The following is a 13,686-nucleotide window of genomic DNA, read 5'->3' as shown; positions in this document are numbered from 1 at the left end:
TTTTAGGCACAAAGTGTTTTGGGGGAACACATGGCAACCATAGACAGAGTTTTTATGTGTTGCCCTCATTTGTTGTGTTTGATCACATTTTGTTGTTTGAGAAAGTCTGAGACTGGACCACAAGCAAACACGCCACCCTCTTCCTAGAGAAATGTGTCTGGGTAGGAATCAAGAACTCATTTTTTACAACTGAATGTCAACCTCTGTACCAACACTTCTGGTGTCTTCATCAGCAGATACTTGCTGGGAATCTCCTGTGTGCTGGATACTTTCCTGGGCCCTGGAGATGCCATGGGCATAGTGACATAAATAGTGACAAGTCTTCAGCCTTTGGGAAGCCCATCCTAGTGGTATCTGAAGCATAGGAAACTCTATAATCAAAAGCAGAATCGTAGAACTTCATGCACTTTCTGGAGAGTTCACAATAAGAGACTAATTATAGGGCTACCTATGCAAGCAGCGTGCCTGAAGCAGCCAGTGTGTGACTGCTGATGTGGTAGACATGCCCCTCTTGGTCTCTGAGCTACTACGCCCTCTTCAGTTGCCTCATATGAAAGCAGCTTGTCTTGTCTTAGCTTCTCACAAAAATGCCTTAGATACATAAAAGTAGCAGGGGGGACATAATGTGATTTAACAATGTACCTCTAGCTTATGTTGTGGGTTGGGTTTTATATTATTAAAACCATTTATAAATCTTCTGCAAACTTACTGAGAAAATACTGCCTTTTTACCTTTTAAAATAAGTAATTTTTAATAAGTAATAAGTAATTTTAATAAGTAATTTTACCTTAAAATAAGTAATTTTACATGTGTCAAAGAGAAAAACTTGTATTTCTCTATTTTTTAAAAAAATCCTACCCATTGTTTTCCCTTTCTGTCTTGGCTTCCAGGAAAATAAAGGCTAAATTTAATGTGTAATTGTGGTAACTGGCTTAGACACTAGGTATTTTCTTCTTTTTTCTCTTTTTTAAGCATTTTTAAGTTTATTTATTCATGAGCGACACAAAGAGAGAGAGGCAGAGGCACAGCCAGAGGGAGAAGCAGGCTCCATGCAGGGAGCCTGATGTGGGACTTGATCCCGGATCCCAGGATCACGCCCTGAGCTGAAGGCAGACGTTCAACCGCTGAGCCACCCAGGCGTCCCTAGGCATTTTCTTCTGAATAGTTTGACTTCTCTTTTTAAAATTATTTCTTTTGTATTTATACTCAAGTACAATACATAACTTCATATCTTTTTCAGGATGTAAATAATGGCAAAAATAAAGAGGGTCAGGGATATGTGGCTCCATCACACTGGTTGCAGTTTGGAAGTTTATTTAGTAATCAGTAAATGAGAAAACAAAATGTTTCCTTCCTGTTCTCTGCCATAGGTGACGTGGCAGGAATTGGCTGGGAGAGAAGCGAGGGGACCCCACCTCCTCCAGGGCAGCCAGCCAAGGGCCGAGTGTACTTCACATACTGCGGGCAGCGTCTGTCTCCATATCTTGAAGACGTCTCTGGTGGGATGTGGCCTGTGGTTCACATTCAGAAGAAGGTAGGTTATCTTACTGGGAAGGAAAACAAATTCTCCTTAGTAATTTGGATAATGCTTAACCATGCTGGGGAGGGCAGTCTACTCAACTGAATCCACCATTCAAATGCTGATCTCACCTGGAGGCACTGTTCCAGACACACCCCATAATGTTTAGTCTGGTATCCTGTGGCTAAACTGACAATAAAATTAAGCTTCTCAGTATGATTGCAAACCATAGACTTTATGGAAACAGATCTGACCCATGTCCCCATTACCTTGAAGAAGCAATGCTTGAGCCAGGTCTAGACTATTAACTGGTCTCAACTTGGCAAAATTGGAGAAGAATGTCCTCAGTGAAGGGAGCAGCTTGTGTGGTGGCATCAGGCAGAAAGGAACAGTGTTACAAATAGGAAAGGTCACTGTCCGAGTAGCAAAGGGTTGGGAGAGTGAGATGGAGGGGAGGGGAGGCGGGCTGGCCTGTGCAGAGCTCTGTCTCAGCACCAGGGCTCTCAGTTAACATGAGCCACTCTGCCTTGTTCCAATGCTTTCCCAGAGCTGGGGCCTTCTTCTGGTTTGATGTTGAATAACATTCACCTTGGAGTGTTAAATAAATGAATAAACAAACCTAGCCCTCTCAAATCCTTTACTTGATTACCTTCCCAGAACACCAAGACTCACGCTAACTTTGGCTCCCGCCCATTCGCCTATGCTGAAGGGCAGGCCCACCGTAACGCCGCCGACCTGTGCACCGATCTGGCAGAAGAGATCAGCGCTAATTTTGAGGCGCTGCCCTTTGCCATGGCATCCGATAGTGACAACGACGCCGGCACCAGCATTGCATCAGACCCGGGCACTCATGGGCCACCTTGCCGCATTGCTGCTGTGGCTACTGCTCAGCAACGTAAGCCGCCTCCTCGCAGGGCCCCACTGCTTCCTGGGAATGCAGATGCTGCTAATTCAGAAGGCCATCCAACTTAGGCATACTGTAGTGCCCATGACTGTGGAGTAATGGGCCTGGTGCAAAGAAATTGGGGAGCAGAAGTGTGGCAGAGCAGAAAGTGCATTCCCCACATACAGGAAGCCTGCCATTACTCAGTGCGAGCAAAATATTGCCACACGGAAATGCAAGCCTGAAAGACCATCGCTTTTTATAAGATAGCTAAAAACCTCAGAATTTTATATGAAATCTTCTGTTTTTAAAATATTAATTTTTAAAATTATTTTAAAACTGAGGTCATTAAAAAAAAACCTGAGGTCATGAAAGAATAACGAAACACTAATTGTGGAATCTAGGTGGTAGGTATTAGGTATGCACTAAAAAAGCTTTCCTGATTATTTGAAAAATTTCATAATTGAATAAAACCAAGCTTCCTAAACTAAAGGCGTGTGCAGACTTTAACTGGCCCTTGGGATATTGGTTTGCAAACGGTTCTAAGACTCTGTCTGCTTCTTTATCCTGATGAAGAACTTTTCCTAATTCTTCTCTGAATTAAATGAATCATATCCATAAAAAGGACTTTAGGTTTCAGGAGAATGATACATGATTGTTATCACATGGCTCTGCGCTTCAAAATCCTTCAAAGTGCTAGGAGTCTTTCACACAAATAGATTCTGGTCTAAGGGGGAGAAGTTCATGATTTTCCTGGCCTTCTCTTGCCTAGAATTCACTGTCACTGTGCTTTGTTGCAGAATATGACAGTGACACTTCCTGTCATTACAAAGTAGAACTCAGCTATGAGAATTTCATAACCTCGGGCCCAGACCCCCACCCACCTCCCATCGCAGACGACGAAAGTGATGACGAGGACGATGACGATGTCCCCCAGGTATGAGGTCCACAGTGCTTGCACAGCTCCCTGGTGACAGGGACGAGCCCACCAGGAATGATTTTGATCTGAGGGTGCAAAGCTGGAGTGGTTACACTTCTAGTTATAGTCACTGTGTTTGAATGGTAGCTCTGGAGCATTCATCTTTCAAACCACATATCAGTAGCAATATCTTCTGGACTCTTCTGCCTGGTACTGATCTGAGTGTGGGAGAAATGCAGTACCTTTAGTGATTCAGCAGGAAGGTTGGGGGCTGTGTGGAGTGCTTCTTTAGCTTTAGAGGGAAAGAAAGGGCTTGCTAGTCTGGCTATTGCCTGCCCTGATATCTGAGGATGTGTTTCTGAGAACTATAGGTCAGAGAAGGGCTGCCGACCACACAAAGCACTCCTTCTCTGTTCATGCATTTGCCTTCTCCTTCCAGGAGGACCACTACGCCCTGCTGGTGAAAGCATGGGAGACCAAGGTGTTTCCTACTATCCGAAGACGCTTCCGCAATGAGGCAGAACGGAAATCGGGCCTGGACCAGATAAAGGGTGCTTTACAACTAGGTCTGGTGCTTTACACTTTTCTTGGGAGCTACTTCATAACTTGAAGAGCTATGCTTATATTGAAACTCAAATGTAAATCAGAAAAGAAGGGCTCCCCTAGAGTCAGGCCAGACCTAGCCGTGTCCTTTACTTTTCAGTAAAAGCCAGGCTTTTACTGAACTCTGTGGTCTTCAGCTTTCATTGCCAGACTTTTGCTTGTCAACCTAACTCCATGTTTGGGTTGATGGGCTGCTGAAATGGTTGTACTGCAACCACTGGAAAGTTGAATGGCCTGATGGTTAAATAATTTGGGCTCTCAAGTCACAGCTATGCTACTTACTGTCTGTATGACCTGAGGACAGTTACTTAACCTTTCTGGTCTTTACTAGCCTTTAAAATGGAATCAATGTTGGTGACCGCCTTATATGGGTATGAAAAATAAGTACTTTCATACAGGTAAAGGTCCTAGGAACAGTGCCTGGCACATAGTAGTGTTCAGTTAATATAGTTCTAGATGCCACCATGATAACAGTGATGGTGGGATTTTTTTCTTTCACTAGCATGATTCCTCTAGCAAAGAATAATGCAAAGTTTGACCCCAGATGGTGGACTGTTAGTGGGGTTTTTGTTGTTGTTTGTTTGTTTTTTTAAGATTTTCTTTATTTGAGAGAGAGAGAGAAAGAGAGCATGAGCAGATAGAAGGAGAAATAGACTCCCTGCTGAGCAGGGAGCCTGATGTGGGGCTTAATCCCAGGACCCCAGGATCATGACCTGAGCCAAAGGCAGACACTTAACCAACTGAGCCACCTAGGCCCCCTTGTTAGTGAGTCTTGAGTGCAGGCAGCTGATTTCTGTTTTGAGGATTTTCCTCATCTTGTGAAAATACCTACTTTTCTTCCCTCGACATGGTGTTCTCAGGGATGGTATAAGAAGTTTCATTTTTGTCCTGTCAGCAGCATTGCTCCTCTTTTAGCTTGTTTGGAGATTAGGACCAATAAAGAGCAAAGCCCCCACATGACCTTTGTTTTTTGGCCAATTTATATTGAGTCCCAGATTTCCAGAATTACTTTTTTTCCCATGTTGGCACCAGGACTTGATCAGTATGTGTAAAGCTGGTTTTTATTTACTTATTTCCTTTCATGCTGTCTCTCCCCAAAGCTAAGACCTATGATAGTGGAATGGTCTTGTTTAAACTTAACCTTGTTTAATCCTAACCACGTCACACCTCCTATGACATGGTGGGATTGCTTCCTGCTTTTATCAGATTCTGGGTTCAGCTGCCAGTCCAATTCTGGGGCAGATCATTAGTAATTCTCCTTTACTCAGTTTGAGGCAGAGGGAGCAACATTAGGAAGTCCCTTGGCAGGAGTGCACTTGGGTGGTTGGGCGACCAGCAAAAAAGCCAAGCAGGTGTAGCTGAATAGGAGAGCATGAGGGAAAGGCAGCAGGACACGAGGCAAGGGGCAGGGACAAGCATTGGGTACATGAGGACTTTGGATTTTATTCTCTGCAAGATGGGAAGCCACTGGGAGGTGGTAAACAAAGGAGCAACATAATTCAGTGTAGTAGATCCCAGAGAATAAAAGAGAATTTGCTCTTCCCCATTTGTTTTCAACATCAGAGCTGAAATGCCCTTATGTGGTTTGTCAGAGTGCAGAACCAATCTTCTCTCATGCAGAAATGACTCTCACTTAATACGTGTAATGCCAGATGCACTGCCTCGAAGCACCTATGCAGCATTGATTTCAGTGTTGGGAGGGCTTCAATTCAGTGGCATCTCTTCAGCCATCCATTCATCCACTTACCCATCCCTGCAGTCAGCAAGCACCTCCCAGGTGTCAGGCCCCTGGCTAGGGAAACATTCAGTGATCAACAGCAGATGGCATGTGATCGGGGTTGTGCAGTACATCGAGAGGCCACAGCGTATGTAGCTAGGCCAGCCTGATCTAGTGTGGCTTCTTTGGCAACCTGCTATTTAAGTGAATATCTGGAGATAACTTAGTGACAGCTGGCTTACACTCAGAACAGTGAAGCGCCCAGGGGACTAGTGCCTCTTAGTACTTTGGAGAGAGTCAGAAAGGGGATAAAATTTACAGTGTGCAGATGGAAAGCTCTTGAGTATGATCACTGTTTGCTATGCCTTCATTTTGACATCAGTTCTGCTTCAATTTGGATTTCTTTTCATGTATCTTTTGATGCCAGAGCCACCCTCAATGTCTATGGCCAAGTGTGCCTTCTCCTCCTTTGCTCCCAGTTCAATTATGGGAAGGTATAGACAGCACAGCAGGAAATCTGATCATCCAAAAGTGGCCCCTGGGCCAGAGGCAGACTGATGATTCACCCAGAAGCGCCTCCTACCCCTGAGGTGGCCTCTTGCCAAGGCATTCTCTCAGGATCCGTCTGTGTACTATGACTAGTCATATGAACTATATTAATTTAAGCACAAAGCATTTACCTTTTGAATATAGTCTCCTTCAATATAGCAGTGGCAGAGGTGAAAAAGAGGTGGTGGGTGGCTCGTGGTCCCCAAAGAGCCACCTTGGTGAGGTGGATCAACCTCCTGTTGTCAGGTCCCCTAGGAAGGCTAATGAAACTGCCCCTGTGCTGAGTGTGCTTGAACTCGGCAATCTCCTCATGCTCCTGTATTCCTGCTAAGGAGACAGCAGAGAATTTTTTTCTCCTCTCCCCAATTCCTTTGGAAAATGTTGCAAAGATGCTTTTTCCATCATCTTCCAGTTTCAGGCCACATTTCTGGTCTGTTCTGACAGTTCTTTCTCTAGGCATCCTTGTATGATTAGCAGCCCTCTCCTCCTAAAGTATGCTTCGAAAATCACCACGCCTTCTCCCTCCAGCAAGGCTGGCAAATGAAGGAGTGGGAGACCAGTGTGAGGAAGATCAGCCCGTGCGAGTGTACCTGTGGCCACACCCATGTCTGCTCCCAGGCTTCCCAAGCCAAGTGAGAGCCTAGGCAGTGCTGGCAGATGGAGACGCTGCTTCCCATGTCTCTGTACACCCCACAGTGCCCTCTCCTCAGGGCTTTGGACATTCTTTGACTGCATTTATTAATGAATAGTGGTAGTTGCTGGTGAACTCAATGATGTGTTCTCTCCCTGGGAAGGAAGAACATGGCAGATTCTGGTACTGAGTAGGGGAAGTTGGTGGAGCTCTGTCTGAAGCAGCAGATGTTTGCTGTAAAAAGTCACACAGTACAAAAATGTACAAAGTAAGAAGCAGCCTTTCCCTCACTTCTTACTCTCCACTTGTCCTCTACTTGGTTCTTTTGACTCAACTGAAATGATTACATAATAATGTCCCATGATTTTTAGCCATTCTGTATTGATGAGTACCTTCATTATTTCCATTTTGGGATTTCTCCACAGTGCTGCAAAGAGTGTTCTTATATCTTTATACACTTATATCTTTACACACTCATGCTTGTGTTTCTATAGGAGAAGTTTGAGCACTTCCTACAAGTAGGGCATTGAGTGTGTTAAACTTGCTAGATGCCCCATAATTACCTTCCCCAAAAAGCTATGTACTCCCATGGCTGGTGTTTGAGAGATTCTCTTATATTTTCTTTCTCATTATGACTCAGTGTTATGGCTGATCCAAAGACCTTGTACTCTTCGGAGAGTTACCAGCCTGGTTATGTTTTTTAGGCATGGTGGACATTGCCCGACAGACAGTTGAATTTCTCTACGAGGAGAATGGTGGCATCCCAAGAGACCTGTATCTTCCTACCATTGAAGACATTAAAGATGAAGCGAACAAGTTCACAATTGATAAAGTTCGAAAAGGTTCTGCTTACCCTCTTACTTCATCTGTGAAGCTTCCTATGGGATGAGAAGTTGGGTTTTCACTTGAGTGTGAGCAGAGCAACTGCTAGCTCCTATGGGCTGACTCTCCTTTTTCGGAGTGACAGGACCTCTCACAGCCTCTCCTCTGTGAGGCCCTAAAGCTTCCTGTTGGTCTGGCCTCTGGTGGCCTCCTGTACATTCCCCGAACTCCCTAGCATGCACAGAGTGAGACAGGCACCTGTGCAGAGGGAGAAGTGGAGCATGGGTGGAGGCTTCCAGATAGGCCTACCAGCCTTAGTCATGGCTGCTGAGCTATAATCATGAATGTGTGACTGCACTCTACTTTTTAGAATTTTAATAGAACACATTTATTCTTTTGATTAAAAATCTATTGTGTATTTTGAGGAAATGAAAACACAGAAAAGCACAAAAAAGAAAAATGGAAACCACTCATTATTAGACTTTCACAAAAATATGAGAATGTCAGGAACAGAGGAATATATATTTTCTTTCTCTTTTTTAGATATGATTTACATTTTACATTTCGATATAATCTACACTTACCATGAAATTCACCCTTTCAAAGTATACAATTCAGTTTTTAGTATATTCTTAAAGTTGTACAGCCACCAAACCATTGCCTCTAATTCCAGGACACTTTCAGCCTCCAAAAAGAAATCCTATACCCCCATCATTTCCTGTTTCTCCTTCCCTTGAGCCTCATTAATTTACTTTTTGTAGATACAGGTTTGCCTCTTCTGGACATTTCCTATAGATGGAATCATACAACATGTGGTTTTTTTTGTGTCTGGCCTCTTTCATATAGCACAGTTTTTCAAAGTTCATCCACGTTGTAGCATGTGTTAGTACTTTATTCCTTTTTATGGCAAAATAATATTCCATTGTGTGGATAATACCCCATTTTTTTAATCCACTCATCAAATGATGAACACTTGGGTTGTTTCTAACTGTTGGCTACAGAAGTAATGCTGCTCTGAACATTTGTGTTCAGGTTTTTGTGCAGACATGTGTTTTCATTTCTCTTGGGTAGATATGTAGGAGTGGGATTGCTGGGTCCTATGATAAGTTGAACTTCTTAAGGAACTGCCAGAGGATTTTCCAAAGTGACTGCACCATTTTACATTCCCACTAGAAATATACAAGGCTTCCAGTTTCTCCACATCCTTGCCAACACTTAATACGGCCTATAGTTTAGATTATAGCCATCCTAGTGGATGTGAAGTAGTGTCTCATTGTGGCTTGGTCTTCTGTCTCTCTAATAACATGGAATATCTTTTCATCTGTATCTTCATTTTCCTTTGGAGAAATGTTTATTTGAATTCCTTGTCAATTTTTTAGTTGGCTTATTTATTTTTTATTATAGTAATTCTTACAACATTTAGTTGTATGATCTTCAAGACTGAGCTTTATACCTTTTTAGTTACAACTAAACTAAGATATTGTTAGATGCTATAGAGCTATTTTCAGCCCTAAAATACAGGGTCCCAAAATAATAATGGTACTTGCTTCTGAAAAACCTTCTCCCTCTGCCCTCCTCAGGTCTCACCGTAGTAACCCGCTCTCCAGACAGCAACAATGTAGCCAGCAGTACAGTGGGAACTGCTCTGCCAAAATTCGCCATCCGGGGGATGCTAAAAACCTTTGGGCTTCATGGAGTTGTCTTAGATGTTGATTCAGTGAGTAAACAACCTTTTATATACATGGAAACTTTCATGCCCAGATGCCATGTGCCTTAAAAAACAATCATGCTGGGGTGCCCGGTTGGCTTAGTTGGATAAGTGTCTGCTTTCAGTTCAGGTCATGATCCCAGGGTATTGGGATTGAGGCCCAATCCAGCTCCCTGCTCAGCGTGGTTTGCTTGTCCCTGTCCCTCTGCCCCTGCCCCCACCCATGCTTGTGGACCCATGCTCTCTCCCTCTCTCAAATTTAAAAAAAAAAAAAAAGTTTTAAAAAACTCATAATCATGCGGATGGATTCCTCCTCAGACTAGGGATGAGGGAAGTGAGCTGAATGCTCACACCAGATGGCTCACCTGAGGTTTTCTCATGGGCCCAGATCAGGGCTGATGATAAGCTCTTTTTTTAAAATTAATTAATTAATTAATTAATTTATGATAGTCACACACACACACACAGAGAGAGAGAGAGAGAGGCAGAGACATAGGCAGAGGGAGAAGCAGGCTTCATCAGCGGGAGCCCGACGTGGGGTTCAATCCCGGGTCTCCAGGATGGTGCCCTGGGCCAAAGGCAGGCGCCAAACCGCTGCGCCACCCAGGGATTCCCTGATGATAAGCTCTTAATGCTCAGTGCTGTCAGCCCCTTCAGACCACGCTGCCTCTGCCATCATTTTGTCAGCCATGTTCAAACTGTCCCTACCTTCTACCCACCCAAGTCCCGGGGACATTCTCCCATGGTCCTTAATAAATGGATCATCTGTCTTTGTCACGACTGTTACAGACACAAGTCAAAGAAATAGTTTTTTAATTTTGATCATACCATCTCACTGGTTCTTTCAGCCTCCGTTTCCCAGTATGCAACATGAGTGTATTAAACCCATGGGCTTCTCAGCAGGGATAGGGACCGTGAGTGGGGAAGAAGGAACAGAAGATGAGTGTTGGGAAAGCCAAAGCTTTCTTTTGAAAACAGTGTCCTGTGTGAAAGTGATGACTGCGATCGAAAGATCGCATGCACATGCTGGCATTTGAGATGTTTCCCATGCAAGAAAAACTGATAACACATAGTTCAAGCCTAAGAGTCTCTGATGAAAAAGGATCTATCACCACGTAGATAAGCTAGAATCTAGATAGAGGGACTCCTGGCTGGCTCAGTGGTTAAGCATCTGTCTTTGGCTCAGGTTGTGATACTGGGGTCCTGGGATCAGGTCCCACATTGGGCTCCCCACAGGGAGCCTGCTTCTCCCTCTGCCTGTGTCTCTATCTCTGTGTGGGTGTATCTCATGAATAAATAAATAAAATCTTTACAAATAAAAAAAAAAAGGAAAAGAAAGAATCTAGATAGAGATACAGAAATAGGTAATGTTAGGTACCATTAATGTTTTGAAATGGGAAGTTTACATTATTACTGACTCTATTTTACCCGAACTTAATTACAAATCATTATCATTAAATTTTTTAAAGATGTATTTATTTGAGAGAGAGCACACATGAGCAGCAGGAAGAAGAAGAGGGAGAGGGAGAGAATCTCAAGCAGACTATTTGCTGAGCACAGAGCACGACATGGAGCTCAATTAATGACCCTGAGATCATGAACCTGAGCCAGAACCAAGAGTCAGCACTCAACCAACTGAGCCACCCAGGCGCCCCCAGAATTATTAAATATTTAGAGAGGCTATTGACTGGTGGTTTACTAAGGTAAAGGTCCAAGTAGGAAATTCCATCAGTAATACTATTAATCTCCCACTGCCTTCTGATACAACCTTCTGATTCTAGTTGTCAGAAAATATATAACCGACTGTGTTTTTCAGCAGTTGGAAATATGTGCAAGTATAAATTAGAAAAATAAAAATTTTGTTAAAATAATAATTCTGTTATTTCTCAAGTAGAGTCTTTTTTGTTTTAATAATAATCCCTAAACAAAACCTACATTCGTATTTGAATCCAAAGCTTATATGCATGAGTTTACTTTTTATTTTCGTGCAATGAAATAGAGCTATCAGATTCTCTGCTTTTCCAAAATTATTATTTTTTAAAAGATTTATTTATTTGAGAAGAGAGCATGAGTGGGGGGGGGGGCACCTAGGAGGGAAGGAGGAAGAGCAAGAGAGAAAAGCAGACTCCCCACTAAGCACAGAACTCCACACGGAGCTCAATCCCACGACTCTGAGATCATGATCCAAGCCCAAATCATGAGTTGGATGCCCAGCCACTGAGCCACCCAGGTGCCCCATGCTTTTACAGAATTATCAACATAAAACCAACATAAAATAATATGCACCAAATTATTGAAATATAACACTGTTGTCTTTAAATTTCTTTTTTTTATTAGAGTCGGGGGGGAGGGCCAGAGGGAAAGAGAATCTTAAGCAGGCTCCATACCCACCGCGGAGCCAATGAAGGCTCAATCCCACAGCCCTGAGATCATGACCTGAGCCAAAACTGGAGGCAGACACTTAACCAGCTGAGCCACCCAGGGATCCCTGTGTTTAAATTTGTAATTCGTGATTATATACCAGTTGAAATTTGAAAACCAGTATGAAAAAACTAAACACGCTGTTAATACTAACCAGATGTCTTTGACCTTTTAGAGACTCAGTGACATGAAACTAATACTTATTACTGTAATCTATATATGTATTTTAAAACTTGAGGGGGAAAAGTCAGTGCTCAAAAAAATCAAACAGGCCTTTCCTTTAACTGTTGTAGGTAAACGAATTGGTGCAGGTAGAAACATACCTCCGAAGTGAAGGTGTACTGGTCCGATACTGGTATCCCATTGATATGCTGGAAAGGCCCCCAGCAGGCTACCGAAGAACGGCCACCAATGGGCTGGTCACACTCGACAATACCAACCTTCAAATACACAGGTAGAATTAAGCCCTTTTTTCTACTGGATCACAGAAATTCACTTATCATATTTTACCACAAGAACCTTTCATCATAAATAAGCTTTTCCTTCAAAGCTAAGAGAAAGAGAGAAGGAAGCTTGTGACAGCAAAATTGCAGGAGTTGGGAAGAAATGTTGTAGGATCTGGTGTTAACCTGGACTATGCCACAGGCACTCAGCTGTGAGCCGGCAGCAGGGGCAGGGAGGGGATGGTATTGAGGAGTAGCTGGAGATTGGAAGAATGTGGAAAAGTTATCAAGAGCAAAGCCAGCCCAGTAGAGAGAACTAAGAGGATGTCCAGGCCCCACATGAGCAGCCAGCTCATTTGTCCGTTAAGCTAGCCAGGTGTTTTCTTTCTGAATGCATGCACTGTGCCTAGCACTGGGTGGAGGTCACCAAGGAAACATGGGCTTGCCCTCAGTAAGTTGTCTCTCTCTGCTAATTCAAACCTTCTATGGCTTTCCATTTCCCCTGGAGTAGAATCCAAACCATTAACCTGGCTCACAAAACCCATACAAGGGCCCCAAAGTCTCTGCTGTTCCATGTACTCTGTCAGCAGTGCTAGCCTTTTGGGGTGTCTCAGACACACTTGTGTCCTCCACAGTGTCTCTACATGTGCTCTTCCCTCAGTCTGGGGTGCTTTGCCTAGAACTTTGCGTGGCCGTCTCTTTCTTGTCATTCGGATCTCAGTATGTCGCCTTTCCAAAGAGGCTTTGCCTCACTATCTAAAGTAAACATGAAGTCACATGTTGTCAAAGCACTGCATCTTACTTCCTTTCCAGGACCTGATGTTTTTGCCTGTTAGTTTGGTTTAACTTATTGTGTTGTGTTTCCTCCTCCTCGGCTGTGAGGCTCTGAAAAGCAGAGGCTTTGTCTCTTTGCTAGGGCTCCCAGTGTCTAATCTGGACCCTGGCTCACACTGAAAACTCAAAATATCTGTTGAAAAGGATCCCAAAACATATATACTTAAATATCAATATGATAGTCTTAAAAGCTTTTAAAGCTTTATTTCATAAGTCAGTTGTATTTTTGGCAAATGTTTCTGATAGATGTAACTTAATGGCCTTTGACTAGCAACTGAACGAGAAGGCAAGAAAGTGCTTTGTAAGGTTACAGTCAGGCTACAGGTGTAGGACATTTATTCTCAGTATTGTGGTGATTTCAGTATCAAGAGAACTAGCAAATATGCCACATGGGTTTCTTTTTTTTTTTAATTTTTATTTATTTATGATAGTCACAGAGAGAGAGAGAGAGAGAGAGAGACATAGGCAGAGGGAGAAGCAGGCTCCATGCACCGGGAGCCCGACGTGGGATTTGATCCCGGGTCTCCAGGATCGCGCCCTGGGCCAAAGGCAGGCGCTAAACCGCTGTGCCACCCAGGGATCCCGCCACATGGGTTTCATTGATTAATAAAGTGACTGAATTTCTGGGATGTTCATC

At 43.4% G+C, this 13,686-nt stretch overlaps 1 protein-coding gene across 7 annotated transcripts in view; it reads left to right on the top strand.

Moving 5' to 3' along the window:
- HECTD4 (HECT domain E3 ubiquitin protein ligase 4) overlaps positions 1-13,686 on the top strand; it is a 188,891-nt gene that overhangs the window by 144,931 nt on the left and 30,274 nt on the right. For all 7 annotated transcript variants that reach the window (XM_035706730.2, XM_035706727.2, XM_025474006.3 and 4 more), the window contains 7 exons: positions 1,371-1,534; positions 2,177-2,414; positions 3,203-3,339; positions 3,761-3,887; positions 7,526-7,663; positions 9,224-9,360; positions 12,066-12,226. In XM_035706730.2, the coding sequence (XP_035562623.1) occupies positions 1,371-1,534; positions 2,177-2,414; positions 3,203-3,339; positions 3,761-3,887; positions 7,526-7,663; positions 9,224-9,360; positions 12,066-12,226 (1,102 nt within the window). The remainder of the gene's footprint in view (positions 1-1,370; positions 1,535-2,176; positions 2,415-3,202; positions 3,340-3,760; positions 3,888-7,525; positions 7,664-9,223; positions 9,361-12,065; positions 12,227-13,686) is intronic.

Source organism: Canis lupus, chromosome 26, assembly GCF_003254725.2.
Source record: "Canis lupus dingo isolate Sandy chromosome 26, ASM325472v2, whole genome shotgun sequence".
Lineage (NCBI taxonomy): Eukaryota > Metazoa > Chordata > Mammalia > Carnivora > Canidae > Canis > Canis lupus.
The sequence above is the reverse complement of the archived record's forward strand: the minus strand, read 5'-3'. Positions and strand labels throughout refer to the sequence as shown.